The sequence below is a fragment of the Camelina sativa genome, chromosome 4 (genome assembly GCF_030686135.1).
Source record: "Camelina sativa cultivar CO46 ecotype springtype chromosome 4, ASM3068613v1".
Taxonomy (NCBI): domain Eukaryota; kingdom Viridiplantae; phylum Streptophyta; class Magnoliopsida; order Brassicales; family Brassicaceae; genus Camelina; species Camelina sativa.
Genome location: NC_141883.1, coordinates 26,728,987 through 26,754,442, shown reverse-complemented (window position 1 = coordinate 26,754,442; position 25,456 = coordinate 26,728,987). Strand labels below are relative to the sequence as shown.

Here is a 25,456-nt window from a genome sequence, read left to right as displayed (position 1 = left end):
CAATTAGTAAGATTTTGCCGGGAAGAACGCGTAAGGTTTGACTCTCAAAGGGTAAAAACGTCAATTCCATATTCATAATCATTCTATATATAGAAGTTTCCTCCTTGTGAAGCGCGTAAAGTGTGTGTGAAAAGAAGAAGATGCGTCGATCGGCGAGCGCCTCCATAGTTTCCGACCAACTCTCAGCGAGTTCTCCGTCACCTTCACCGTCTCCGCCGCGAATTCAAACCGCCGAAGATTCGGATGACGATCAGCTTCTTCTGCCTAGGTACGATCCAAACTCTCATCCAGGGAAGAAGAAGAAGAACAACAAATCGCCACTCAGATCCGCCGAGAACGCTATCCACTTCATTCCAATCGTACTCATCCTCTGCGCCGTCATACTCTGGCTGTTTTCTAATCCAATTTCGATTAATGAAACCTAACCCTATAGTATAGTCTCTGTTGTAATTTACGTTTCCTTTTTTTTGGTTTGATTTTGTTCGCAGTAGCAATGATCAAACAGTGAAGAGAGTACAGAGTTTGATTACTCTGTTCTTGTTTAGACAATTACACAACATTGTATTATTCATTAATATTAAATCACAGAGTTTTATATTATCTTCTATCCAATGGAACCATATGTTTTTTAGATCTTACTATACAGACAAGATCAGATTTCTGAACTATCATAGAGAGGTTCACATTCGAAGTTTGTGTGTTCAAGCATTGGTCCAAGCTTGACTAACTTTGGTATGACGATATTGTTTCTAATGGAACACACTAGAGGATTGTCCCATTGCAGGAGTGCTCCGACTAGGTTTGCACGTACTGTCAACGGGAATGCTCGAGACCATCTCTCACTCCCGTATGATTCCATTGCCGCTTCAACTGATTCACTCCCTCCGTTCATTGCACTGGCAAGTTTATTAGCTAGAACAACTGAATCTTCCAAGGCGCAGCAAGCACCTTGTCCAAGATTTGGAGTCATTGGGTGCCAAGCATCTCCAACGAGAACCACTCTGCCTTTTGATGCTGGAGGAGCAATTCCAGGCCATAGCCACCTGTCTACTAGAGGAGTTCTGCTGATTGTTTCATCAGGTGTTAGATCGATGAGGTTTTGCAGATCTTCAGGCCAGGTACTAACCATTTCTTTGGCTTGTTTCTTTAGGATAGCTGGATCCGTAATTTTTGGCCCTGCATGCATATCTCAAGATTAATGATATAGGAAATGGAAAGAAGGAGTTATCTTTGTGAAGTGGTGTAAAAATCTACCTACAGATGGGCTGTTGAAACAGATGAACCAGTATACTTTTGTTGCAGATACAGGTACATATCCAGCTCGAAGCCCTCTACCGTATATGTAATTCACCCTTTTCTGAAATGGCTGTCCATTTGGATAGTACCCGAGGCCACGGAATGCGCAATGTCCAACATATTTCGGCTCACTGAACCCCATCCAAGTTGCAACTTTAGACCGGGTACCGTCACAACCAATAACAATCTATTCAAAGACATACATCATCAAATCAGCCAAGGCACATATCTTCTGGTTATCATAATAGCTTAGTGCATCGTGATGTCTGATGTACTTATATAAACACATAATTATATTCTCGGAGCCTAAGAGAAGAGCTCAAGGAACTATACCTTTGCAAGCAACCGGGTTCCATCTCCAAGTTGAAGGAGAGTGTCACCATTGGCATCGCTTTGTATACTTTCCAGTTTTGAGGAAAACCGAATGGCTTGTGGAGGAAGCTGGCTTGCAAGTGTCTCCAAGAGTACTCGCCTCTCCACCGCCCGAACTTCTTGGCTATACAAGACATATGCTTTGGTTGGTTACTTAAACAGACATGAATCAAGTGAAATGCTTTATTACCCAAAAAGTTGTGAAGTAGCTAGCTACCTTTGATCTTCGTCTTTGAATTTGAAAGAACGAAGCTCACTTCCATCTTCCTTCTTCACTACCATCCTGCTCAGCTGATCATACCAACACACTCAGGTAAAAGTAAAGTAAATCAAGAACAAAATTTCACTTATTGGATCACTTTTGTCACATATCTATTAGAAGACCGAATCATAGTTATGATTTCATCAGTACGGGCAGAAAGAACTGTACCCTTCGATTTCAAGAAACTGTGTTCGGAGTTGAGGCCCAACGGAGATGGCATCAAGAACGCTCCAACCATTCTTGAATAGAGTCAACGATGTTCCTCCCGTCCGAAGCGACTCTGCCTGCTCCAGCACGACCGACCGGATTCCTAGCCTAACCCGTCAACAAAGTCTCCAGTTCAGTGGCTCTTGAGTTTCAAGAAAATTCAAAGAACCAATCTTTATAATTCTTACTTACCGGTGAAGTGAAACGGCGGTGGCAAGTCCACCGATCCCGGCGCCGACAATCACTACATTCTCCTCTTGGTCACCACCGCTTGTTTCGGCTCTGGTCAGTGCTAAACAAACCGGTTTTGATCCGGTTCCAACTGTAAACCATCTGTTGCTTTTGCCCAAGGATTGGAGAGGATAGCTCGGAAGCAGAAGAGACATAGCCATGGCCGGGCGTTTCAAGAAGAGGACAAATGGATATGCTTATTCAATTAAACCTCAGCCATAAGTAGTGTAGACTTCAAACTTTCTGATCTGTAGTCATTATGAAGCCACGACTCAAACAAATATTTTGAGGGGCATATGTATTGGTCACATTTGAGCTTCGTTCTTTACAACAACAAAAAAAAAAGCAAGTGACATATTTTGTCCATATTGGCCTAGTACATATATATAGGCTCTGTTCTCAATATGATATCAACAAAAAAATTTCTAAAACATATTGAGAGTGACTCTTTGGCTCCTATCTGTGTTAAGAGGAGGAAGCAGGAACATATTTGCCAACATATCCAAAACCAACAACGAAGAAGGCTAATGACTGAAATAGAAGGTATACATATAGTGTGTTCTTCCCGTAGATGATGTCGTAGATTCCGCAGGACAATAGGTAAGCTCCAACCAGTAGCTCCAGTAAGTGCACCCTGATTGCAACAGATTATTATAATATCCATCATCAGCTTACGCTCGGACTCTGTTAAGGCTTCAGTTTGAAAGAAATGTTTGTTTACTTACCTCTCTCTGAATCTGACGTTAGGTACTTGTGGAATCAGCTTCGTCTTGAGAGCATCACCTGATTTCTCTGTCACAACCCATTCTTGTACTCTTCCTGTTTCTAACAGCCCCATGACCAGAGCCTTTGTTCGAACCAGGGACATTGAATTCTCGAACAGAACCCAGAATGCCAATAGGTGGATTGATCTGTTAACATAATAAAGGATTAATAATGTGACAAGAGAGAGGAAAGACGATAAGTTACATAGAAAGAGTAAAAGAGGACACCTTAGTCTACCGATTGCGATAAAGAGAGTGATCAAAGAAGGAAGATAAAACGCAGCCCATTTTGGAACTGTGACTTCTGGGAACAAAACAGTTGCTGGCAAGATAACACAGTAGAAGCAGAACGTGAGGGCGTGAGCCACGATCTTCCGGATAAAGAAGAAGCTGTACAACATATACAACTTCTTCCACAGAGAAACATTTTCGCTTCTTAGTATTTGTCCAGCCATTTTCCTGAATAGATTCGCAGGGCCACAAGTCCATCGATGCTGCTGGCTACGCAAGGCGTTGAAGGAGCAAGGTAACTCACTTTTTACCTGCAGATTATGCATTCTAAAAATGTTTCAAAATTAAAACGCATAACACAAGATGCCAACAAAGGAGAGGAATCCTCTATCTATACCTTGAGATCATCGATATATAGCAACTTCCAGCCTCTTAGTGTAGCTCGTACAGCTAAGTCCATGTCTTCTACTGTTGTCTGGTCATTCCACCCCCCTGACTCAATCAGCGCTGAGATTCTCCAGACACCTGCTGTTCCTGTAATAGTTTCAGACAATTTAAAACAGAAGCTTCATTGAGAAGAAAAAAAGAAAAGCAAAATGAGAATGCCATAATCAATACCGTTGAACCCAAAGAAAGCAAATGTTGAAGATCCAACTTGCTGCTCTACTGTAAAGTGGTAACTTAAAGACATCTCCTGCAATCTCGTCATCATGCACTGATCCGCGTTCACTGAGATTATTAGCAAAAGCAAACTCTCATTTACCAATTATAGATTTGTGAAGAAAAAAAGAAAGAGAAAGGTGTCTTAAGGAATGTTACCAAACTCCCACCGGCCTTGTACAAGTGCTAACTTGGGATTGTGAATTAAGAAAGGAACAGTGCGGAGGAGGAAGTCTGGATCAGGCTGGAAATCAGCATCAAAGATAGCAACATAGTCGCACTGCTTCACATAGCTATGCTTCATTCCTTCTCTCAGAGCACCCGCTTTGTATCCGTTCCTGTTGTCCCTAATCTCAAACGTTATGTTGACGCCTTCTTTAGACCATCTCTCACACTCCTTTTTCATCAATTCCTGTTTCCTTTCGTCATTTCCACATAGCCAAAATGTTAAAGGAATTGACTTTATCGGAACACAAAATCATAAGGTCAAACACACAGAGCCTGAGATGGAAAAGGACAAGTGTCGATAGAGGTTTACAAGGACCTTACTGGCTGGATCTGTAGAATCATCAAGCACTTGAATTATCAGACGATTCGATGGCCACGAGATTTTGCAAGCAGCTGCAATTGATTGTTCACAAACCTACCAAACACAGCAACATCCCACCAAATGGAGTTCGCTTCACAAACCAATCACAGGAAAAGAAAAAAAATATAGTTGCTGGCTTGCTGCTTTAGATTGTTACCTCTTTTTCATTGTACATAGGCATTTGCACAAGAACCATAGGGTAGGTAGCACTGCCACACTCAACATCATCCTCCATAGCTTCCCATTTGTAAATCTTCTCAGGTTTTCTCTTGAACAACTTGACATACAGAACGACGATTCCCATGTACATAACCTCAACGAAGAGCATGACAGACATGATCAAGCATACAGCCACCAGGAACTTGAAGACAGGTACAACAACAACAGCCCTTATTTGCTCCCACCATAGTCCAATTCGAGCAATGATATCTCCAAATGTAGGAAAAGATTTGACGGCATTGAGTAATGCCACTGATGCTTTAGAACTTCCAACTTGAGACTTCAATCAAAAGTAAAAGAGAAGACAATAAAAAAAAAAAAAAAAAAACACAAATTGGTCCTCAAGTTTAAAGACATTCTTGAATCCGCAAATCTAGGAGAAGTAAAAAAGGACAAACAAGATGAAAGATTTGGTATTTAAGAACAACATGGATTGGGTCAGATCTAAAGCAATGTAGTAGGCAAAGAAACAAGAAAGACGAAATGGGTTTTTTTTTTTCACAAATTAGTCAAAATCAACAGTAACCCAAAAAAATAAAAATCAATCCTTTTGTAAAGAAAAGTCCAAATTGAAGTCAATCGCAAGAAACCCAGATTTAAAAAATGGTTAAAAAAACGAGAGAGAGAATCAAAAGCAGTCGTAGGTAACAAGCAAAATGCAACATTCGTGTCAATGAGGGGGAACGAACCAGTGAGCCAAGAAAGGAGGAGAACGTGTCATGAGGAAGACGGTGAAGAGACATTGGGGGGATATGATCTCTCTCTCTCTCTCTCTCCACAACCACAAGTGAGTCAGCCTCTTCCACGAATAGTCTTCTGCTTCGTGGTCGATTAAAGCTCTCTCGTCGTCTCTGTTCTCTTCTCTCTCTCTCTAGTCTCTTCGAGAGTCCAACTGGATATTTTACAATAGGCCAATTAATAAGTGGGGCTAAGCTGCTAAGCTCTTCGTTGTCATTTTTTTATTTTATTGTATAAATTATTCTCAAAGTCTTTTGTTTTCTTCTTCATCTCTTTAAATTATTTGTTACAAATATTCGTTGGCTTATCCATCAAACATTATGGTTATGGCCAAAAAAAACTGATAACTACTTAACGCGAACCACGTTGGAAAACTGTAGACACGACATTACATTCTTTTCTTTTACATAAATGACAAGCTTTTAATAAATACATCTTTACTATTTTTTTTTTTTGTAAACTTATTAGAAAAACATTCTCAAAACTATGTAATAATATATTCATACAAATTCTTTCTATAATAAAACGTAAGTACAAAACAAACGTAAGTACACAACATTGTTTTGTATACTATATAATTTTAATAAGTTTGTTACAAATAGGTTATAGATTAATTGATAGATTAATTGGTTACAAGTTAAATAGTGGGTGCAACTTTAATTTATTTCCTAAAATCTTAAAAAGAATATTCTATAGAATCATTTGATATCATCTAACTTACCATATTAATTTCCTTTATTAAATTATTCATCCATATTAAAATATTTTGATATCTAACTTAACATATTAGTTTGTTAAATATCATTATACTTCACCTCTCATTTTTATATATAAGTCTAATTTATGAAACAAATAAATTATCATATTATTTATTATAATTAAAAAATAGTTTTATTTCTGGATATACCATAAGTTGAATTTTTAAAAACAAATATAAATTGTTCAATCTATCAAAATATTCAATCTTTAGTAACATTATTCTTTAAAAATAATATCTATTGAATTAAAAATTTTACTGAATATTTAAAAATAACGGGTCAAAAGTTGAATATTTAAAGTCAATTTTATATTTTTTGTTGAATTTTATAGTTTTATATAATATAATAAACTTTATAGCACGAATACTTATCTAGAATCATTAACAATATAAAACTTACAAATAGGTGTCTTTTCCAAATCATCATATTTAGCATATGATTTTATTGCATAATATTTTATCAAAAAAAACTTTTGAAAATAATTACATAAATTATATTTTATATAAAAATTACAATATAAATAAAATGAATTTCAACCCGTGTTCTAGCACGGGTCTTAATCTAGTATATTTGTATTTTGGTATCTCTCTATATGTCACATACACATACCAATCCTTTGAGAAAACCATATCTATGGAAGATAATTTTCTGATTCGAAACCTTTGTATTCATGAGTGTCAGAGATCCAAACCACAATTTTTTTTTTTCTCTGAAAATAGAAAATTGTTAATTACAAAAGGATAATAAAAAAATTAAGTGAATTGAAAATTCATTGAGAAACAATCCCGTGATGAAAGAAATATCGTTTAGGGCACTCAGAATTGTGATCTTCGCAAAGAACTAACTAGACTAGTAAACCTTTTAGTTAGGAGTTTAGTGGTCAGACTAAAAATTGAAAGAGATTGTTTTACATGTAGTGAGTTATATTTTTTTTTTCATAATTCATATTGAGATCAATGAAATTGTTTTTTTACATTCGTCTTTCTGATTAATATATAACGTAAATTATTATCCTAAAAGATTTACATTAGAAAGTAGAATTAATACATCTAAATGCAGAAAATGGTGAGCATTTTTGGTTTTAAGTGATCTTCATTTTAGTTTTCCGGTTATGGAAAACGGTGAAAGAGCAATTAAGACAATAATATTCGATTCATATTCACGTTCTGTTCTAAAGAAAGCCTACCCTACCCACCCCATAAGGCCAGGGTCCTTGTGACACAGAGAAGCTTTTGTAGTGATATGCAGTAAAAGGTGAGAATAGAGATGAAAAAAACACTTAACCCACCAATAATACTATTTCCCTTCGACCTCTCTTTGACCACTATAATAATCCTTTGACCACACTCTCTCCTCTTTAATCTACCTCCACCCCCTTTTACCACTAACGCGTGCACTTCCAAACTCCACAATCCATCATCAACGTTAAAGACAACTTTTTAACTGCATGATTAAATGATTCATTAATGATAGGTCTATACTTCATATGCTAATGCTACCATAAAAGTTACAAATATCTACATCCTAACTAATCATCAACTTAACTAAAACATCTAGTCAATACAATTTTAATGGTGGACCTCCTTGATGATTGTGATTTGTTATGGCAAAGACGACGAAGAAGCCAAAGCAAGAATGGAAGTTGCGAGTTGATTAATGGCGTCCACCAAACCACTCATACCTTGTCTGTTTATATCAGCTTTCGATTCCTCCATCTTCAGTCTCCTCTCTTGCAGCCTCATCACTTCCTTATGCCTCATCTCTTGTCTCTCCTCACTCTCTTTTATCACTTGTGCGACCACCAACGCGCTTCTCGATATTGCCGCTCCAACCATAACCTCCGCATCCTCAGTACTCTCTCCTTGCTTGGTCGTCGTTTCTCTCGGCGTTGTTGTTCTCCTTCGCTTCGCCCCTGATGTGTCTGAAAACTCACTCGTATTAGTCTGAATACTCACTCGTACTACTTCATTGTTATAGAGTTAAGAAGAGAGATAAAACGGAAGGGTACCTACTGTGGGCTGTATAGGCTCAGCGTGAAATGTGAACAGAGGAGGTTGAGGCAGTGGAGGATGTGATAAGACTAGAGGTTGTGGCGGCGGTGGTGACTGAAGAGATAATACAATAGTAGTCGGGATTTGATGCATCGCCTGAGCCATCATCGGAGCTACAAATTCTTGGCACACTCTTAGGATCTGGCCACCGTTACCGTATGGAAGAGTCTTTTTCTCGACAAGCTCAGCCAACGCGTCGTATATACGAGACAACATATTACTCGGCAAGCTCCTCTCTTTCCTCTCACTCTTCTCCATCTTCCAGTATGACGCCGGCCGAGAGGAAGAAGAGCCTGTGTTAAAAGAAGATTCAATTCTTGATCTCTCGTACTCTCTGATCTTCTTGTAACCCCTCATGAGATTGTCCCACTTATCGTTGCACTGGTTCTGGTTCCTCTGACATCCTCTTCTCCAACAATACTCCTCTATCCACTTCCACCGGAGCTCTATAGATTTGTTTCTGTTTTCCGTTTTTTTCTCCGACCGCCGCACACGTCTCTCCTCTTCCATCTCCTTGGCTTCTATGAGCACCAAGGTCTCACTCACAGTCCAGTTTCCTTTCCTATACTCTCTCATAACCATCTCTCTGGCTCCACCACCCGATGGTTCAGCCATATGTGTGCCTTTTTATGGATTTACCAAGAGGTAGCCATACGTGTGGCTGTTGAATCTTGAAATTTTCAAGAACTAGAGAGAAAAATAAACAAGTGCTGGAGAAAGGGGGAGAAGAAAGGATGAGAGCCAAGACCGGTCAAAATCTTTTGTTTTGTAGTACTAAAGATTGTCACCAAGTTCGAAAAGACGGTGGTTGCAATAATGAATGAGAAAAGAAAAATAATACTAGTAGAAGCAATGCTTCTTATTAACAAATAACAACACCTTTTTCTCATTTACCTTTCTTATTTATAAGTTTCCTGTTTCTAGTTTGTTATGGGAGTACTCTATGTGAATCTTAGGATCTAAACTGAGTAACTGGTACAAGTAAACGAATTGAAAGCTTAGACAACAGTTTTAAAATCCAACACTCAATCAATCTTAGTTAAATCTAACAAAGAACCATAACAAAGTAGGTTCACCGGACGGGTGATGCATAAGTGTTTTGTATCAGAGAGAGTGAAAAATAGAAGCAATATGATCCAAACGCAAGTAGAGAGAACATCATATATCATAACATTCCAATTTTCATATCCATTCTTATGTCATGAAATCCACATTAGCAGGAAAAGAGAGAGAGAGAGAGAGAGAGAGAGAGAGAGAAGAAGTTTGTTAAATCATATTTATTAAGATTAGAGAAGACCACCCCTAAGAGCAAGAACCAAATGAAGAACAGAGCCACCTTCAATGTTGTAATCTTTGGCCGTTTTGTCATCAGCAAGCTGTTTTCCCGCATAGATGAGCCTGAAAACATAACCACAACAATACGATATAATCCAACTAAGTAGATATGAGAACCAGAGTTGTATAATGGCTTAAGAAGTGTATAACTAGTTGTGGTATGAGCAATCGAGTCAGCTGAACAGATTCAACTGAATGCACATGGGTGTTTGTTATATACCTTTGTTGAACAGGAGGGATGCCTTCTTTCTCTTCAACACGTTCCTTGATGCGATCAATAGTGTCGGTAGGTTCGATATCAATCTCGATTTCTTTGCCAGTGAGAGTCTTGACCTTGATCATGGTTCCACCCCTGAGCCTCAAGACAAGATGAAGAGTAGACTCTTTCTGGATGTTGTAATCAGCTAAGGTCCGGCCATCTTCGAGTTGCTTACCAGCAAATATCAGCCTTTGTTGATCAGGTGGTATACCCTCTTTGTCCTGCAAAACCCAAAAAAAGATTTAACAAACAAAAAACGCATAAACTTCAAAACTCTTTAATCTAAAAGCCTAGACCTAAGTAAAGATCGTTCACAAAACAATTCACATCAAGATTACAACAGATAACTACTACTACTCGAAACAATCCTTGATTTCAAGGGTTTTTTTAACTTCGATCGGCGGAGAATATATAATCAGATCGCTAATCGAACAAAACACTCAAGACACATAATTCGAGTAAGAGGAAGTAGAAACAGTAGATTGATTGAGGGGATAAAGAAAACCCTAAAAAAAAAATAAACCTGGATTTTGGCTTTGACATTGTCGATGGTGTCGCTGCTCTCCACCTCTAGGGTTATAGTTTTGCCGGTGAGGGTTTTGACGAAGATCTGCATCTCTTTCTTTTTTTTCTTTTTGTGGCGACTGATTAAAATCTTCTCCTTATGCTCTCTTCTTCTTCTCTCTCGGATTCTGAGTGCGCGATGCTGCCTGGGTTTATATATATCCCCACACTGGCAAAGACGGTGGTCAGCGTTTAGACTACGCCAACTTCTTATAATCGTTTTGACTTAATTAAGCCCAATGTATTGGTTTGTTTAACCACGTTTCGGTTTAGTCTTTTAAATGCTCGGTCTAAGTTCAATTATACAAATGAGTGAATAAATGACCTTGATTAGATGGGGGTTGGGAAGTAGGACCAATTATTATTCCCATCATATGGAATAAAACTAATGCTGCACAATACAGATTACACAAGATATGCCAACTACATATAAGAATCATATAATCTAACATATTCGAGAGATATCATATCATCAGGAATCTCGTAATGCAAGATGTTAGGGGTGTGGTTGTGAAAAGGTCTAAATAAACCACTCGCGAATGAAAATAGAACTGTAAACAGAGAAAGAATAATATTTGGTCTCATCTTAAAATGAATCTCTCACACACTCGTTATCTTCTCCAACCACTATACACACCTAACTCCCATGCAATTCTATTAGCCGCAGTACCATCTTCGCCATAAATATTTCTCCTCTTACATGTATGTATATATATATATATTTAAAGAGTGCTTTACTACTACTAGTCTACTACCACTACATTAATTCGAGAGAAGTAACAAAAATGGCGCTCTTGTTTTGAACTTTTGACTCCAAAGCTTGGGGTCTTCTAGTTTCTACATATGTTCCAGTGATCCACCTTTGAGCCTTTCCATTCTGGCTTGAAGACCGGACAATGCTTTCTCATCCATTGGGAGAACCACTGGGTGTGAGTGCGGACTCTCTGGTCCCATTTGGCTCTGGGGAATGGTCTGGTGGTTCATTGATAAGTTCTCGTTTGTTGGCATCAGCGGTTTGCTTATTGGCTCGAGGGTTCCTGATGAAGCAAGTTGCATGTTCTTCATCCTTTCTCTGATTGCATCTAGCGTCCCAGTCATCACTGTCATAGATTTTTTTTCTAACAGATATGAATATTACGCCGCAAGGAAGAAAAAAGAAGGATCAGGATCGAGGAAAGTACCTCCAGTATTCATGTTACTGGCTCGGATGTCGTCGGTGTATGACTCAGATTTAGGGTTCATCAGAGGCTTCACATCTAAAGACGACAAGGAAGGAATATCAGGAGATGGGAGAGCCAAGGAAGAAGGGGGAGGAGTTGACAACGGTAGGCTTGAAGGTGTTCTCCCCAAAGCTGCATTCTTCTCAACCTAAAAATCGATTGCAAAACTTAAAGACTCAAAACACTGAAGCTATGAGGGCAATGATAGTAGAAGCCAGGAGATTTGTTACAAACCTGGGCCAAACCGTCTCTAATGTAAGTACGAAACGCCTCACTAGCATTTTGAAGTTGGGAAAAGATATCAACCTACAAGCATTGACATCAGTTTGTAGGTACATACAATGTGGCTCGAATGGCCGTGTGTTGATTAAGAACAGGATACACAGATACTTGAAATCCAAAGTCATATATACCTTTGGATATGACTTAGTGATGTGGTAGAGGTCGTAAAGACCAATTGTGGAAGTTTGTTTGTCCCCAATTTTCTTAAAAATCGCCCCAAGCTCTTGCTTCAACTGAACATCAGCAGAATTTGCGGGAGGTGAAGGATTGTTGGCTGTTGAATCTGTCCAATGAGTTTGACCCACAGGACCTGTTGCGGTTAACATTCTTGCTGCAGCTAAAGTCTGCAAGTATTTAAATAGTTACTACCAATGACGTCTGAATTTCTCTTGCAAAATGTAAGTAACTTTTTCAGATATATTATTCGACCAGGTAATATAGTACATATGATGATCTTTCAAGTTAATTATCATGAGAGGTAGTACACCAAATGGTTTGGATGCGCTCTTTGATCAAACCCTCAGCTTCAGCAATTTGTCAAGATTTCTGGAGAGAAAGTTATAAGACTAAGATCTCACCTCAAGGTTCAGGTCGATGTAAGCGAGAATAATGGGTTGTGGCCTCATGTCAATAGGGACAAGAGACAAGTGACCCTTAATTGCGGCTCCCCGGAGCTTAACAAGTTCATGTAGAACAGTTTTCACCATCCTCAGAGGTTTATCATCTGCCCCAGCTCTTCTCATTGGAAAAAATCCCAACCAAGAACAAAACGAGAATGAATTAGTAATGGCAAGTAGGAAAATCTCCAAGAAAATAAACAGACTAATATTTGTAAAATTTATAAATTTAAGGAGATGCACCTCCTACGTATCTCTTCCATTCCCAGCTCTTGCAGATATACATGGATACTCTGAAGAAGCCTATCAAGATCAACTTCATATATGGTGCTTTGGAGGAGCTAAACATAGACAAGCAATAATCAGATATACAATACAAGTTTTTTTTGACACTTTGATCGTAGCAAGTAGGAAAGGCATGTCAACAAAAAACAGCAGGGCTGGTATGTAACAACTACTTAAGTTATTCGAACAATGATTCTCCTAAAAATTATTTTGTAGAAATCATACCTTTGTAAGTTTAATAAGACATTTAACTACCAAATCAGAGAATTTCTGATTGCGGACAGCATAAACTTCAGCCGTAGCAGGTGAAGGCCATCTAGATGGATCAAGAGGACGTAGCAAGCTAATAAGGACCACAAACGATGATGTCCGATCTGCATTATCCTGAATATAATTTAAAAAAAAAAAAAGAAGGAGAGGAAGTGAGAGAACTTCATAGCCACATATGATGAAAACCTTTAGCATGGGAGGAATATCTAACCAGGATCTTAAGCATCAAAACGTTCAGAGCTTTCAGAAGTTGGCTGCCATCTTCCATACGTGGAACTCTTTCATCCAGAAGCCAAAGCAAGAGCTCTGTTATAAGGCTTTCAAGAGTCCCTTCTTTGACTGCATGGGCAAGCTTCTTATTTTGGAATGTCTGCAACAATACATACTTGTGAGTAATAAGCTTCACAAACAAACCTGATTGAGCTAACAATCTAATGAAGAAAAGCAGCATCACAAATTCAAACGGAGTTACCTGCATAAGTGTGTTCAAAACATATTTACATGACCTCGATGAAGCTCCCATTAAGCTAACATCAAATGTTTTGGCAACCTAACAGAATATAAAACATAATTGAGTGGTGGTCAGCAGAAACTTTTATTGGAGTTCTGCAAGACAAATGGACAAAGAAAGTTTATCAGGCAGACCTTATTTGCTAAGCATGAAACAAGTCCATCAGCATCCTTCACAAGTTCATCAATTGCACTCTCTTCAGGATCATTAGAAGCCTGTGCCAACTCATGACACACAACTTTCATCCCTTCAACCGACTGCAACACATAAGAAAAGAGGAAAATACAAAATTAAATCAACACTTGCAGGATCTTCAAATATGCATCACCTCAGTTTTCAAATGACAAAACTGTACGTGAATAATATTGGTCAACGTCCCTTCACAACCAAATCAAACATACATGTATTCTATGGACCTTTATTAAGTCTCTGTACTAGATAATTGAGTTACTATAATAATAACATCAAGTAATAATTTATGCTAATACCCTAAAACAGAAAAAGCTACTCCATAACAGACCAAACAAATAATATCAAGATCCGATAACAGAAGCCAGAAACCTGCTCAGGAGAACCAAACATAATGATGTCCAAAGCCTCATTCCAGTCTGTAGGGCCATTAACTCCAGCAATTGTCCGAGGTACTGGGTTCCTCTCCAGAATTTGTTCCGAAATACCATAGCTTTGCCTGGAAGAGAAAAAATATTGAGTTGTGCATAGAAGCCGCATGGACACCAGAAACTTATATATATGTCTACCTTGGAAATAAAGAACCAGGGACTATTTGAGAAAGGTCACCACTTTGCTCTGCCACTTCAGGTCTGTAAACATACAGAAAATCATTATAGACACTAAGTACGCCTTAGAATCCTTTCTATTCCCAATCACTAAGAAAACCAACATCAAAATAAATTTGTGATTCTAAAATGCATTATTAGGCCTTTGACTTATGTGATTATCTTTTTGGCTTCCACTTTAGCTTATTGCTGATGCTAAGTACAAATAAGTCGCTACCAAAATGTCTTAATGCTGTAACCTACGCACCCGTTGTCTCTAACAGAACGCTTTAATGCTGCCCGTGCCTCCCCAGGTCTCCCTTCTCTTCTTTTCTCCATTTCCTTGATCTGATGGCCAAACTATGAAAAATCAAACTTACAGATACAAGTCTGAAGCAAAAAAGCGTTCATATTTTAACTTACTTTCCACTTAAATCTATCATCAATCATACTCTTTTGAGCATCTGTAAGCTTCCCAACATATTTCCAGATATCATCACCTGCAATAACAAGCCACACAATGAGAAACGAGTCCCAAAATTATCTCAAGGGAATGGACAACCAAATGCGAAATTCGATTCTGAATCATGATTATTAGGTTCCACATTTTTATGAAACATAGACAAGCCAAAATTGAGCACTAATCACAGCGAGACATGGCATGTTTTAAAAAATTTCCACTATAACTTCACAAAAGCTGATGAATTTTATCCCCTACCAAGAATCTTATAACCAGTAGCCATGGTGTTCAAAGCAGCTTTTCTGAGTTCACCATCTCTTTCGGCCGTCAAGCTTGCAACCATATTTAAGTATTTCAGTAGTCCACTTATCTGCTTAGAAATGTATATTAGAATTCAAACAGAACAGAAATGTCATATAATTTGTCAAGTTTTGCTACTACCTCGGTACCACAAGTCTCGAGTAGATATCCTATGAGATCAGTACACTCTATCCTCGTCCGGTTGTTTTTGGAACGTAAACCTTCTAAAATATAGGGATATGTCTTTGCCACAGAATATGCTTGGATAATCTGCTTCATCAGCTCCCGCATTTTTTCTCTTACTTTTTCAATGTTATGCCCCAACTGCACCAAGGACAGAATTAAATATAAAGATACTGAAGCACCAATTTTTTTTTCTAAAAGAGAAAGATAAACAGGAATTTTTATAAAGAGGCCAACACCAAGGGAAATTGAATTATTATCCGATGGCTAACCTTCTCCGCCAAACAGGGCAGAAATATTGCAGCCTCTGCTTCCGTCATGCAGTATTCTTCATCCCTCAATGTGTTGAAAAGTTCCGGAAGAAACTCAAGCACCTATTCTTACCCAGAGCAAATGAAATTTCATTATTATTGCATGAAAACAGTGTCAAACATGAACTCCAATAGCAGAATAAACATTACAATTTACCTTTAGCAGACAGGTTGTGTTGGATTTACAGAATTGCAATACAAACCACCTGAGAAGTATATCTAATACTTCTATTATCTCCTTTGAAACAGATGGAAGTGCCTGCGGCGAAAAGGAAGGAAGATTACTTTAAATAAAAATAAATAATAATAAGATCTAGCAGATGAATAAGATTCTAACACAAGATATCCGCATTCTAACATAAGATAGCTGCTACCTTCTGTAGGATTTCCAGCCCATCTACTTGTTTCTTGAAGTCGGGGCTCAACAATCGTTTTTGCAAGTCTTCCCTAAAAAATTTCACCATATCATTCTGCACCAACCACCCAACTTTGGTTATAACATGATCCTAATGCAGAACTCATTCAAATCCTCTAGAAATCAAACCTCAAGATCCTGAATCTGTTCTGGTCGCAGCTCCTCAAATTTTATTCTACGAACCACCACCCTCTCCCTGTCCTCCTGCAATTTAAACACACAAAAAATATATATATATATATAAATCAACTTTTTGTCATCCTACACAATACCTGTGGAAATATTTACAAATTCTTTGGAAACTTATCCAACCTTATTGGAGTCCTTAGTATTTAGCAAAGCCTGTGACTGGATAGCTATATCATGGACAGACGTAATAAGACTTGAGCCCTTTGTTGGTACGGCTCTCTTCAGAAACACAAAACTAGTCAGATATTATAAATTGTGTACAAAATTATATATATGTTAAGAAATAGAAACGTACTGATCTGTTTCCTTGCTTCAAGGTACCATTTGAAGTTGATTTTGAAATCTTTGAAACACCTTTAGACACTGGCCCCCCCATAGCTTTTGATGTTTCAAATGGTTCTGAAAACAACACCATTAGCTTGAACAGAGAAAAAAACGAATGAAGAAGAGAAAACATGACAATCAGACAACCAGATCATGGAGAGGTACCTTGAACAAATCCTGGTCTTACTTTTTCAAGCACAAGAGCTAGAGCTGGGCCTTGGATATCTTTGAGATGCTTTTCAATCTGAAAAAAATACAAACATCTAATCAGATACTGAGTTCTAGCCCTGAATAGAACAAGCTAACCCAAGATACCTACAGTTTCTTGTCCACTGACTCTCAAGATCTCAGAAATGCATCCTTCGGCTGCTTTTCGCACATCTGCTGATTTGTCCTGGAAAGATTCATTGAAGGATAAAATTATAAACAATCGTAATCACTGTTTAAAGCTGATGAGGCGGTATAACAGTTTTAGATGAGTCACCGTCATTGCGGTGCTTGCAGGTTTCAGTAAATGTATAGCATCCACAAAGTCACTTAATCCAGTAAGCTGTTTTGTCAACCAATCAAAAAGATCTTTACGTCCTTCTGCTCCCATTTTCCCATCTGTTAGAGCTATTATAATGTAAGGAATCTGCATTAACAGGAAATATAGTTTTAGTTGACTAAATTATAGCAACAAGCAAAAGACAAGCCTCAAAAAGATTATCACCAACCATTTTGTCAAGATGCACAGCACCAAGCCACGAATCAAGAGCAGCCAAGGTGCATTCCCTCATGTGCTTCTTGTTGTCACCGAGACATTTCAGAACATCCGATAGAATTCCCTGAAGTAGATAACTCAAGTATATGGTAAAACTGGCAAGCAGTGATATTTCAGTGTACAAATTATTTTCAATGCTTGACATGTATCACCAACCTTGCTCGCCTTCTCAACAGCTGGTCCCATAGCTGCAGCAACACCTCCAATGGTAGTCAATGTTTGCATAACAAGATTTTTGTTACTATCCAACAGGCGTCCTCTAAGACCACCAAATAATTCTCCTATCGAATGTGACAAAACATACACATATAACAATAAGGAATCATGACTTCATTTTGGATATGAAAAATCTAAAATAACAGAGAATTATGGGAAAAGTTCTGACTTCATACCAGTTCCAGTTGGTTGGATACGTTTATTAGCCTCTTCCAGAATTTTATTGACACCTTCAATTGACTCTAAACGCATCTACAAAATTTTAAACGACTCAATTTTAACTCTACCGCTTAAAATAAGTTTCCACAGAAGAATTGTTAGGTTTAGACAACAAAAGAAGACTTCCAATTTATAGAGCACCTTCCAATCAGGACTCTCAAAGCCCTTAAGAAGATTAGGGGTAATCTTGCTACTGATATCTTCTCTAGGTAAGCCATCCAGCCCTCCAGCAGATGTTGATGTTGAAACTGACGTCTTAACAACTCTCTTCGGAGCCGCAGTCCCCTGATGAACAGAATATAAGTACAGCAAGAAAAACAAGAAATCCAAAAATCAAGGCAATCCACACAAATGTATACCTCGAAAGGGGTTTTCTCATATTCGGTGTCAAGTGCACTTAGTAGTGCAGGTTTGACATCATTAAGAAACCCTTTAATGTCTGCAAACAGAATTACCATAGTTTAATTCAGTGTTAAGATATGTTATTCTACAAATCACAAGTTAGACAAATATAAAACAACTTAAATGAATTCGTAGCTACCTGGACCAACAAACTTGTGTAAAGCACCCAAGAGTTTAATTGTAGCATTTCTGGTCGCAGCTGTACTTGATTGCAGCCCAACATCCTTACAAAAATCTATCAAATCCTGCCAAATGGACAGAAAAACCTCATAATGTAAAAAACCTAGATACTGCAGTTTAATAAACAGGGATTTCAGGAGCTGGGAATTTTCTAAGAGGAAAAAACTTCAGAACCTTAAGCTTCAAAAGTGAGACACCAAAGTCATCAACTGCAGAAACCATCCATAACAAGCCTTCACTAAGAACCTTTGGATTCTTGTGCTCTTTCATGATTTTGAAAAGCTACAAACAAAAGCCATATATTGTCATTATGATCATATTAAAAAGAAAGTTAAAGAAAGTTGACCAAACCAGTACTTACCCTCTCGAAAACAAATCCAGGACCAACTGCCTCGCAGAAAGCTGTAAGGCATTTCATAGCAGAAGCTCGTGTCTTTATATCTGCAACTCGTTCACTAGTGCCTAGTGAATTAATAGAAAAACTCACGCAAATTAGCTTAGAACTAATTCTTAAGAAAAAATTAAAACTGACGTCAGGATTCAGCATTCACCAACTGAAGGTAGCTTTTTCAATACTAACCTGTAATACAAAGTACGACACATTTCTTAGGAAACTTCGCCGCAGTCGAAGATATGTAAGTGATGATTTCGATGACCTGTTGCTGAACCTGCATTTCCAAGTAATAAGCTCATGTACTTAAAAAAATAAATCGGGGGGGGGGGGGGGGGGGGGGGGAGGGGGGGAATACAAATAAGAAGAATTTAGATAGAATAACAAGCATACCTGCACATTTTTCTCATTCCAACCAGGAACCGCACACAACAACCGGACCAAGATTTCCACTGACTTGTCTAGTTCTTGTAGACCTTCTATCTCTTCTTTCAAAGCCAAAGTTGCTGCACGGCAATAAAATGAAAAAAATTGCCAAACTGATAGATACTTAAAAAATGAAGAGCTAGAAAAGAGATGCTGTGACATGTGCTAATGCAGCTTTGATCTGAATCAATATGAGGCAACATGAAATAGAGCTTCGATATTAATTCAGGACCCTTGCACAACAGATTTATACTAATGTATAGGAATGAAATTTGATGCAGAACCACTTCAACATGAGATTAACCACCCAAGCAAGACGAAAAAAAAAAGATTAAACATAGAAAGAAGTAAGCACTAATGATGAAGATAAAAGCATTTGAGAATAAAAGAGTCCTCCAGGCCTTCAACAAACCTTCAAGTCTTTCTTTCCATACAGAGCTCTTTAGCTGAGATATAGTTTCTGGTTTTACAAGAGAACCTAATCTGTTTTCAATCTCTTCAAGACCCATCTCGGCAGGCTAAAAATGAAAAAATATATATATATATATTAACACCATAAAAGTCGGCAAGAAGTCAATCACATAACAAATTCTAATTTTATATAAATGTACCTCGACATCTTCAGGTGGTTCAACAGATTTTGAACCTTCACTCCGTACAGAACCATCTTTTTTGCCTCCACCCGGTTTGCCAGCCCCAACCTTCTTGCTTGCAGGCTATAAAATGTTAGCATTTAATGTGATGTTCAAATCATAGTGGAATTGAGAAAGAAAAAAGGGAAAAGGCCCGCAAGTATCCTAAAACCTCAAATGATTGCAAGTTGCAACAGTCACAGAAAAAAATGTAAGAGAAAACTCACAGCAGAAGGAGCAGGTCTTTTGCCGCTCAACATGCTTGCTGCTGATTTCCTTACAAAGGAAGCTTCTGAGTTCTGCATAATTTTGAAGTGGTATAACTATTGTGTGGATACAAATGTTAAAAGAACTACCAGGCCAACAGATACGAGACATGAAACCCATTCAATCTCTTAGACAACGAGATGCGAAAAGACAAGGCATCTAATACCAACTATATCAAACATCCCATCTCCACATCCCAAATGCCCTACCCATCTCCCATCAAAGGGAATTTTTTTTTTTAAAGAACTGAATGTTATTTGACACTGAAGATACGGATAGAAGCATACCCCTGCGGCCGTGCTTCCAACTGAAGACTGAACTGTCACTTTTATATGAAAAGAGCATCCTATTAGAATGGGAAAAGCCCGCAAACAAAACTTGATGTTCAGATAACGACTGTGTGAAATAAAGCACACAAACCTGAGCTTGTACCAGCTGAGTCACCACCACCAGAGGCTGCAATCATTTCTGAAAGTTTCTTTTTTCTAACATCATCAAGTTTTTCCAACGACCTTTCCAACGGTCTCATACCTACAGACTAAAATAACCAGAAGATAATAAACATATGGGGAATAGGAAAACATGAAGTAAAAGAGTCATTTATCCGCATACTCTAACATGTGTCCATCATACAACAGACGAGAACGGAAATATGTTGCTGACAAAGCACAATATAAAACTAATACCTTAGCTATTGCAGCCAAAGCCGAAAATGCTGCATCCCTCACTTCAGGAGTTCCATCGTTGAGACACTACATCATTACAAATTCCAGGCATCCAATTAAGTTATAAGTTCAAACCATTGATTAGTTTCAAACTTAGAAGTGGTGACTGCGATCAAAATTCAACCCAATGCAATTGCTACACCAACTAATCATAATACTGCAACATTAAATATGTTATCAGTACTTGTAGCACTAACGTGTTGCATATATCTATGCTTGCATTATTAAGCAACTACGTACTACTAGTCAAAGTATAACATGGAGCCATCGGGCACAAAAAGTACTAACCTCCATAAATAAAGGGACATATTCTTTGTGTGCCTTTAGAATAAGAGCCTTGTTAGTTGTTTCAAGACAGGATGTCAACCAGTTCAAAGTGGCAGAACGCACAAGTGGAACTTTGTTTTTTACTGCTGTCTTAACATCTGCAAAAGAGAGCAAAGTTGGTTGAAATACTGATGAAAGACAGATGCTTAAACAAATTGGTCGCCAAACATCTAAACAAGACAATCATAAGCAAATCAATAGAGCTTCATAAAAAAATCAAAATAAAATGACTCTTGCCTTCTATAACGTCAACAAGATTCAAACACCCAGCTTTGTACATTGTTTGTAACGTTTGTGTAAGTGGGTCTGCGACAGATTGCTTTTTCTCTTTCAATTTTTCCTGTTCAAGGAACAAACAGCCACCAAGTTTTGTATCAAACGCTGGACTAAAACCCAGTCAGCAACCTAAGGCCATTCTTATCTAAGAAAAGAGTATCAATACTCAAAAGACTTGAAGCATCTTCTTGTAATAATAATTATGAATCAAAGATGCCACATGACTCACAAGCAAAACAGGCAGCATAAACCGTGAACTAGCAGAGAAATGTGTTCTTAAACCACGTGCAAGATTTCCAATGGCTTGAATAGCTTCAACTGCAACAGCTAAGTTCACATCCGTGATAAGCTGCAATCAGAAATATTAACAAATATTATCAAACTGAAAGTAAAAGTAATTATGCAGCATTGAATCCTGAACAACAGCAGCGCTGATGCTATTATTGCAACCAGAAAACATTTTAAAACGAATGAACTTCAAATTAATCAATAAGCACAGATATTTGCAGGCTGCTTCATCACCAATTAGATAATGCTGCAATTACAGAGCTAAAGCATACAAAGGATTTTAAGATGTTAACATGTAAATATTATCACTGCTGCCTAAACTTCTTATCATGGAAAGTTAAATACCTTCTTTAAGGTTCGACAAATCTCTGAAAAATCACCAGGAGCTATCTTTTTAGTCGAAGCAAGCTTTGTTAGCTCTGCAACAGCCTCTTTACGTTCTGACCACTTTGTAGCTTTCTAAAAGGGATACATCGTTAGCTCGTGTAATGTGTCAAATGCAATCAATATGGGAAGTAAGTGGTATAGTATAAAAAGTTATTTCAGTGAAGGACAACCACAAGAAATAAAACATAATAAATTAAAAATAAGGCATTAAGCATCCAAAACTCACCACTCCGTCCCAGAAACCAGACTTCTCCAAAGGAGTCAAAATGTCCACAGGATCCATAAGATCATACTCATCTATTTCCTGGGGGGCTGATAGTAAAGGGTAGATAAAATAGAATCAAAGTAAGCAGACTTCTCAAGATTGCTTGACAATTTATTGACGTACAAGCTACTTACCATCAGCAACAGCTTCTTCACTGGGCCCATCGCCCACAACATCGGAACTAGCTTCTGCCTCTGGCTCCTTGTCTTGCTCAGATCTTCAAAATTAAAATACCGATATAATTACATTGCAGCTTTTTAAAATCATGTTAGGACTTTTTCACTTTAAAATTCACGCAGGCGACGAAAAGGTCTTGAAACCAAAAAGAAATCCTCATGCATATTTAATTCAATTATGCAGAAACTTGACAAAAGCACACTGAGTATTCACAAAGCATACGCTGGATTACGGTGAAATCAAAAATATTAATGGAAGTTCCAATGAATAAATAAAGATGTAACATAGGAAAAAACAATTGTTATCGTATATAGTAGTTACCTTATCTTTCGAGTAGGCTTGGCACCCGCTGAAACATTGGCAAGCTCAGCGTCCAGCTCTTTTTTCTTGCAGAGTAACAATGAAATAAAATATTAGTGTTTGCCAAGAGCACAAGAGAATAAATCCAAGTATAAATAGAACTTCTTCTACTGTTTTTCTTATATAACTTAATAGGAAAAATCTCAAATCATGGGCAGAATTTACAACCAAGACTGTGATTCTTATTGGCGCTGGGTTTTATCTTCTATCTGTTATGACTAGAATTAGAAACTTCTCTTTCAGTTTTACAACTCCAAGAAAAAGCAAGAGGAATTGATCCAGTTCATATCTGGCAACATAGCTAATGCAAATGTACGGATCAACATAAACCTTACCATCGTATCCCTCATTTTCTCAAACAATATAGACTTTACAGGGTCTTTTCCAATCCAACGGCATAGCTCAAGAGTCACCCCTTTGGCAGATGCACGGACATTCTGATCTTGATGGTCGAAAAGTTCAGGAAGCATCTTTAAAATCCGTTTGGGTGGAATAACCTTTGATCCAAATTCACTAAGGTAGAAACAAACTAGGGTCGTTATTTCAGAAAAAAGGTTTCATGAACCAGTGGAGAAAACTAACAAGGACTTGAAAGCAGACCTTAGAGCTTGAAACATAACGTCTACTGCAGGTACCACAGCCTTTGCAACTTTATTCTTTATAGCTTTCTCCATCGTATCCTACAATCATGCCAAATCTGTTAAATCTATAGAGACGAAGTTCTCCTATCAACTATACAATACAACTCCCAATAAAAATCTTCTGGGAAATTGAAACTTAAACGATTGAAACAATGCATATCAAGTGTTGTTATTATCGCCTTATACTGGAGGAAAAATGATGTTTTGAACAAGACCCTACAGCAGACATCTTCAAAACAACATGTTACAGGAAAAATGTATTATTGATAGCAGAAGTCCAACAGAATGTGACAAGGTGCAATAACTCAAAACTGGAAATGTTGGTTACTGGAATAGACCACATGATGCTCAAGGGGAATGTCAGTCATAGTTATTTTAAATGCTCTTTTACACTAGAAACCTAGCATAACACTAGAAAGCTATATTTTAACGCACTCCTTCTAAGAAGGGTATATGGTTGCATTCTGGGTTGTAAAGCACTTTCATTGCTATGTCAGCTCACCGATCTAGTTAATGATACATCAGTCTAGCAAGCAACTCTATAACTAGATGGTGAAGCTATACATACATCAGAGTGCAAGGGTTAAGTGTATGAGGCTAGTTAACCCTTGCAGAGTTGCAAGAAGGTAGAAATGAATAGCATACCAGGAAAACATCGACAGCCTCTAATTCTACCCAAAGCAAGAAAGCAGCTTGAGCCTTATCGACAGTATTCTTCCGACCCGTGAGACATTTAGCCGCAATAGCATCGCAAACTTCCTTTGCATACCTTCAAAAGCAGAAACAAGCTAAGTATTCACATGCAAACACACTACTAACAGTCTGCCCATTACAAAAGCAATAAAAAATAAAAATAAACAACACCATACCTTCCGGCGTCTGAGTCAGCTGCTCGCAAAAAGGCAATCAATGCATCAAGGGCTTTCTCTTGCACGGGGGCATTAGAATCCGCCACCGTCTTCCTAAACAAGTGACCTGCCAATTAAAAAAAAAAAAAAAATCAGAAATTCAATCAAGAGTAAAGCAAATAAACCCTAGGAAGAATCACATTCCCGCTCGACAATCCAAATTCAAACCAGATCCACAGCGAGATAAACCACCCCAATCAGATCTGAGCCTAAAAAAAAAAAAAAAAAAAAAAAAAAAACCCTAAAAAATCACAAGGTATAGAGGAAATCACCAAAATCGCGAAGACGAGAGTCCTTAGGATCAGTAATGGAATCACAAACAGAAGCTAAATCGACGTTAGCCTCGTTCCGAACTTTCCAATTCTTATGGCCAAGGCGATCCTCCCAAGGGAGTTTCTTCGCCTCCTTCAATAACTTCTCGTCCTCCGCCGACATTTTCTCCACCAAACTATATCTCCGACGCTATCGATCTTATCGATCTATACAACCCAAGTTTTTTTTTTTTTTTCTTCGTACGGTGTCTCTTGAAACTTTCTCTCTCTTTTCAAAAAAATTTCTTCGTGTGCCGGCAAGAGAGAGAGAGAGAGAGAAAGACAAAAGAAGAGAAGAGTAGGGTGGAGCGTAATCAGAGAGAGAGAGAGTGGGGGAATTTTGGTTTCTACGTTTAAATCGGTGGTGTAATTTCCTTTTTTTGGTGTTAAAACCCTTCACGCGCGAGTGTGTCCACGCGCGATTATTTCAAATTTTATAACGAGCGTTTTTGTTTCTCTTTTGACACGTGTTGAGACTTTGAGACCAGGGTTAGGCATTTTCAAACTGTTTCAGGCATTTAGGAAAAAAAAAAACAATATTTTCCTATTGTGGGTGCTGTAAAATATTTAAAAGTAGATTTACATTAATAACCTATTATTTCTAAGAAATAAATAA

At 37.9% G+C, this 25,456-nt stretch overlaps 6 protein-coding genes across 19 annotated transcripts; 1 reads left to right on the top strand and 5 right to left on the bottom strand.

The window, feature by feature from the left end:
- The first annotated feature begins 121 nt into the window (after positions 1-121).
- LOC104781974 (uncharacterized) lies at positions 122-600 on the top strand. The gene has a single exon (XM_010506782.2). The coding sequence runs from the start codon at positions 141-143 to the stop codon at positions 423-425; it is 285 nt and encodes a 94-aa protein (XP_010505084.1). The 5' UTR covers positions 122-140; the 3' UTR covers positions 426-600.
- On the bottom strand, positions 541-2,724 carry LOC104781975 (monooxygenase 3). 3 transcript variants are annotated; one of them, XM_010506783.3, is made up of 6 exons: positions 2,330-2,724; positions 2,099-2,245; positions 1,886-1,951; positions 1,630-1,792; positions 1,255-1,483; positions 541-1,176 (listed from the first exon to the last, which is right to left on the bottom strand). In XM_010506783.3, the coding sequence occupies exons 1-6, from the start codon at positions 2,527-2,529 to the stop codon at positions 653-655; spliced, it is 1,329 nt and encodes a 442-aa protein (XP_010505085.1). In that variant the 5' UTR covers positions 2,530-2,724; the 3' UTR covers positions 541-652. The 3 variants fall into 3 exon arrangements, with proteins under 3 accessions (XP_010505085.1, XP_087367031.1, XP_010505087.1); XM_087510905.1 differs by having other exon boundaries at positions 1,259-1,483; positions 2,330-2,529; XM_010506785.2 differs by lacking the exon at positions 2,330-2,724 and having other exon boundaries at positions 1,886-1,959; positions 2,099-2,239.
- LOC104781976 (glucomannan 4-beta-mannosyltransferase 7) lies at positions 2,626-5,815 on the bottom strand. Of its 7 annotated transcripts, none has more exons than XR_015597206.1 (9): positions 5,521-5,815; positions 4,770-5,111; positions 4,568-4,666; positions 4,183-4,435; positions 3,982-4,092; positions 3,761-3,897; positions 3,361-3,690; positions 3,094-3,279; positions 2,626-3,002 (listed from the first exon to the last, which is right to left on the bottom strand). XR_015597206.1 is itself a non-coding variant. In XM_010506786.3 (9 exons), the coding sequence occupies exons 1-9, from the start codon at positions 5,572-5,574 to the stop codon at positions 2,834-2,836; spliced, it is 1,665 nt and encodes a 554-aa protein (XP_010505088.2). In that variant the 5' UTR covers positions 5,575-5,815; the 3' UTR covers positions 2,626-2,833. The 7 variants fall into 7 exon arrangements, 6 of the variants coding, with proteins under 6 accessions (XP_010505088.2, XP_087367030.1, XP_087367028.1 ...); XM_010506786.3 differs by having other exon boundaries at positions 3,361-3,674; XM_087510904.1 differs by having other exon boundaries at positions 3,361-3,674; positions 4,183-4,442; positions 4,573-4,666; positions 5,521-5,766.
- A 1,584-nt stretch (positions 5,816-7,399) lies between these two features.
- Positions 7,400-8,993, bottom strand: LOC104781971 (uncharacterized). Of its 3 annotated transcripts, none has more exons than XR_015597207.1 (3): positions 8,340-8,993; positions 8,009-8,248; positions 7,400-7,770 (listed from the first exon to the last, which is right to left on the bottom strand). XR_015597207.1 is itself a non-coding variant. In XM_010506779.3 (3 exons), exons 1-3 carry the CDS (start codon positions 8,991-8,993, stop codon positions 7,712-7,714), a joined length of 957 nt encoding a protein of 318 aa, XP_010505081.1. In that variant the 3' UTR covers positions 7,400-7,711. The 3 variants fall into 3 exon arrangements, 2 of the variants coding, with proteins under 2 accessions (XP_010505081.1, XP_010505080.1); XM_010506779.3 differs by having other exon boundaries at positions 8,336-8,993; XM_010506778.2 differs by having other exon boundaries at positions 7,764-8,248; positions 8,336-8,993.
- Positions 8,994-9,525: 532 nt separating this feature from the next.
- LOC104781973 (ubiquitin-NEDD8-like protein RUB2) lies at positions 9,526-10,828 on the bottom strand. The gene is made up of 3 exons (XM_010506781.3): positions 10,496-10,828; positions 9,934-10,193; positions 9,526-9,776 (listed from the first exon to the last, which is right to left on the bottom strand). Exons 1-3 carry the CDS (start codon positions 10,586-10,588, stop codon positions 9,665-9,667), a joined length of 465 nt encoding a protein of 154 aa, XP_010505083.1. The 5' UTR covers positions 10,589-10,828; the 3' UTR covers positions 9,526-9,664.
- A 213-nt stretch (positions 10,829-11,041) lies between these two features.
- On the bottom strand, positions 11,042-25,203 carry LOC104781970 (protein MOR1). 4 transcript variants are annotated; one of them, XM_087510898.1, is made up of 53 exons: positions 24,802-25,203; positions 24,491-24,596; positions 24,267-24,390; positions 23,581-23,660; positions 23,316-23,493; positions 22,942-23,006; positions 22,578-22,660; positions 22,405-22,490; positions 22,137-22,250; positions 21,733-21,852; positions 21,465-21,567; positions 21,189-21,325; positions 20,862-20,927; positions 20,596-20,713; positions 20,463-20,500; positions 20,136-20,207; positions 19,888-19,992; positions 19,689-19,794; positions 19,244-19,356; positions 19,040-19,127; positions 18,821-18,921; positions 18,634-18,741; positions 18,419-18,524; positions 18,237-18,316; positions 18,019-18,162; positions 17,835-17,910; positions 17,599-17,723; positions 17,396-17,506; positions 17,164-17,313; positions 16,999-17,073; positions 16,845-16,923; positions 16,651-16,754; positions 16,479-16,574; positions 16,296-16,370; positions 16,126-16,221; positions 15,909-16,010; positions 15,713-15,814; positions 15,399-15,581; positions 15,216-15,327; positions 14,921-14,997; positions 14,766-14,857; positions 14,480-14,542; positions 14,283-14,409; positions 13,856-13,978; positions 13,683-13,760; positions 13,422-13,580; positions 13,166-13,324; positions 12,899-12,996; positions 12,617-12,773; positions 12,170-12,382; positions 11,991-12,062; positions 11,718-11,904; positions 11,042-11,636 (listed from the first exon to the last, which is right to left on the bottom strand). In XM_087510898.1, exons 1-53 carry the CDS (start codon positions 24,962-24,964, stop codon positions 11,374-11,376), a joined length of 5,958 nt encoding a protein of 1,985 aa, XP_087367024.1. In that variant the 5' UTR covers positions 24,965-25,203; the 3' UTR covers positions 11,042-11,373. The 4 variants fall into 4 exon arrangements, with proteins under 4 accessions (XP_087367024.1, XP_087367026.1, XP_087367025.1 ...); XM_087510900.1 differs by having other exon boundaries at positions 14,766-14,845; XM_087510899.1 differs by having other exon boundaries at positions 20,463-20,494.
- Between the last annotated feature and the right edge of the window lie 253 nt (positions 25,204-25,456).

What these genes read in the sequence shown, in the direction of transcription:
- LOC104781974 (XM_010506782.2), top strand. Translation starts at nt 141, where the DNA reads ATGCGTCGATCGGCGAGCGCCTCCATAGTTTCCGACCAACTCTCAGCG.
- LOC104781975 (XM_010506783.3), bottom strand. Translation starts at nt 2,529, where the DNA reads ATGGCTATGTCTCTTCTGCTTCCGAGCTATCCTCTCCAATCCTTGGGC. An exon ending in TTCAAAGACGAAGATCAAAG is followed by an intron (nt 1,793 to 1,885) that starts GTAGCTAGCTAC and finishes TGTCTTGTATAG; the next exon opens with CCAAGAAGTTCGGGCGGTGG. An exon ending in GAACCCGGTTGCTTGCAAAG is followed by an intron (nt 1,484 to 1,629) that starts GTATAGTTCCTT and finishes GTCTTTGAATAG; the next exon opens with ATTGTTATTGGTTGTGACGG.
- LOC104781976 (XM_019244909.2), bottom strand. Translation starts at nt 5,574, where the DNA reads ATGTCTCTTCACCGTCTTCCTCATGACACGTTCTCCTCCTTTCTTGGC. An exon ending in ACAAGGCCGGTGGGAGTTTG is followed by an intron (nt 4,093 to 4,182) that starts GTAACATTCCTT and finishes TAATAATCTCAG; the next exon opens with TGAACGCGGATCAGTGCATG. An exon ending in TATATATCGATGATCTCAAG is followed by an intron (nt 3,675 to 3,760) that starts GTATAGATAGAG and finishes CATAATCTGCAG; the next exon opens with GTAAAAAGTGAGTTACCTTG.
- LOC104781971 (XM_010506778.2), bottom strand. Translation starts at nt 8,993, where the DNA reads ATGGCTGAACCATCGGGTGGTGGAGCCAGAGAGATGGTTATGAGAGAG. An exon ending in GCCTATACAGCCCACAGTAG is followed by an intron (nt 8,249 to 8,335) that starts GTACCCTTCCGT and finishes GTGAGTTTTCAG; the next exon opens with ACACATCAGGGGCGAAGCGA.
- LOC104781973 (XM_010506781.3), bottom strand. Translation starts at nt 10,588, where the DNA reads ATGCAGATCTTCGTCAAAACCCTCACCGGCAAAACTATAACCCTAGAG. An exon ending in ATGTCAAAGCCAAAATCCAG is followed by an intron (nt 10,194 to 10,495) that starts GTTTATTTTTTT and finishes TGGGTTTTGCAG; the next exon opens with GACAAAGAGGGTATACCACC. An exon ending in ATCCCTCCTGTTCAACAAAG is followed by an intron (nt 9,777 to 9,933) that starts GTATATAACAAA and finishes TTATGTTTTCAG; the next exon opens with GCTCATCTATGCGGGAAAAC.
- LOC104781970 (XM_087510898.1), bottom strand. Translation starts at nt 24,964, where the DNA reads ATGTCGGCGGAGGACGAGAAGTTATTGAAGGAGGCGAAGAAACTCCCT. An exon ending in GTTATGTTTCAAGCTCTAAG is followed by an intron (nt 23,494 to 23,580) that starts GTCTGCTTTCAA and finishes TTTCTACCTTAG; the next exon opens with TGAATTTGGATCAAAGGTTA. An exon ending in AAAGACCTGCTCCTTCTGCT is followed by an intron (nt 19,993 to 20,135) that starts GTGAGTTTTCTC and finishes AACATTTTATAG; the next exon opens with CCTGCAAGCAAGAAGGTTGG.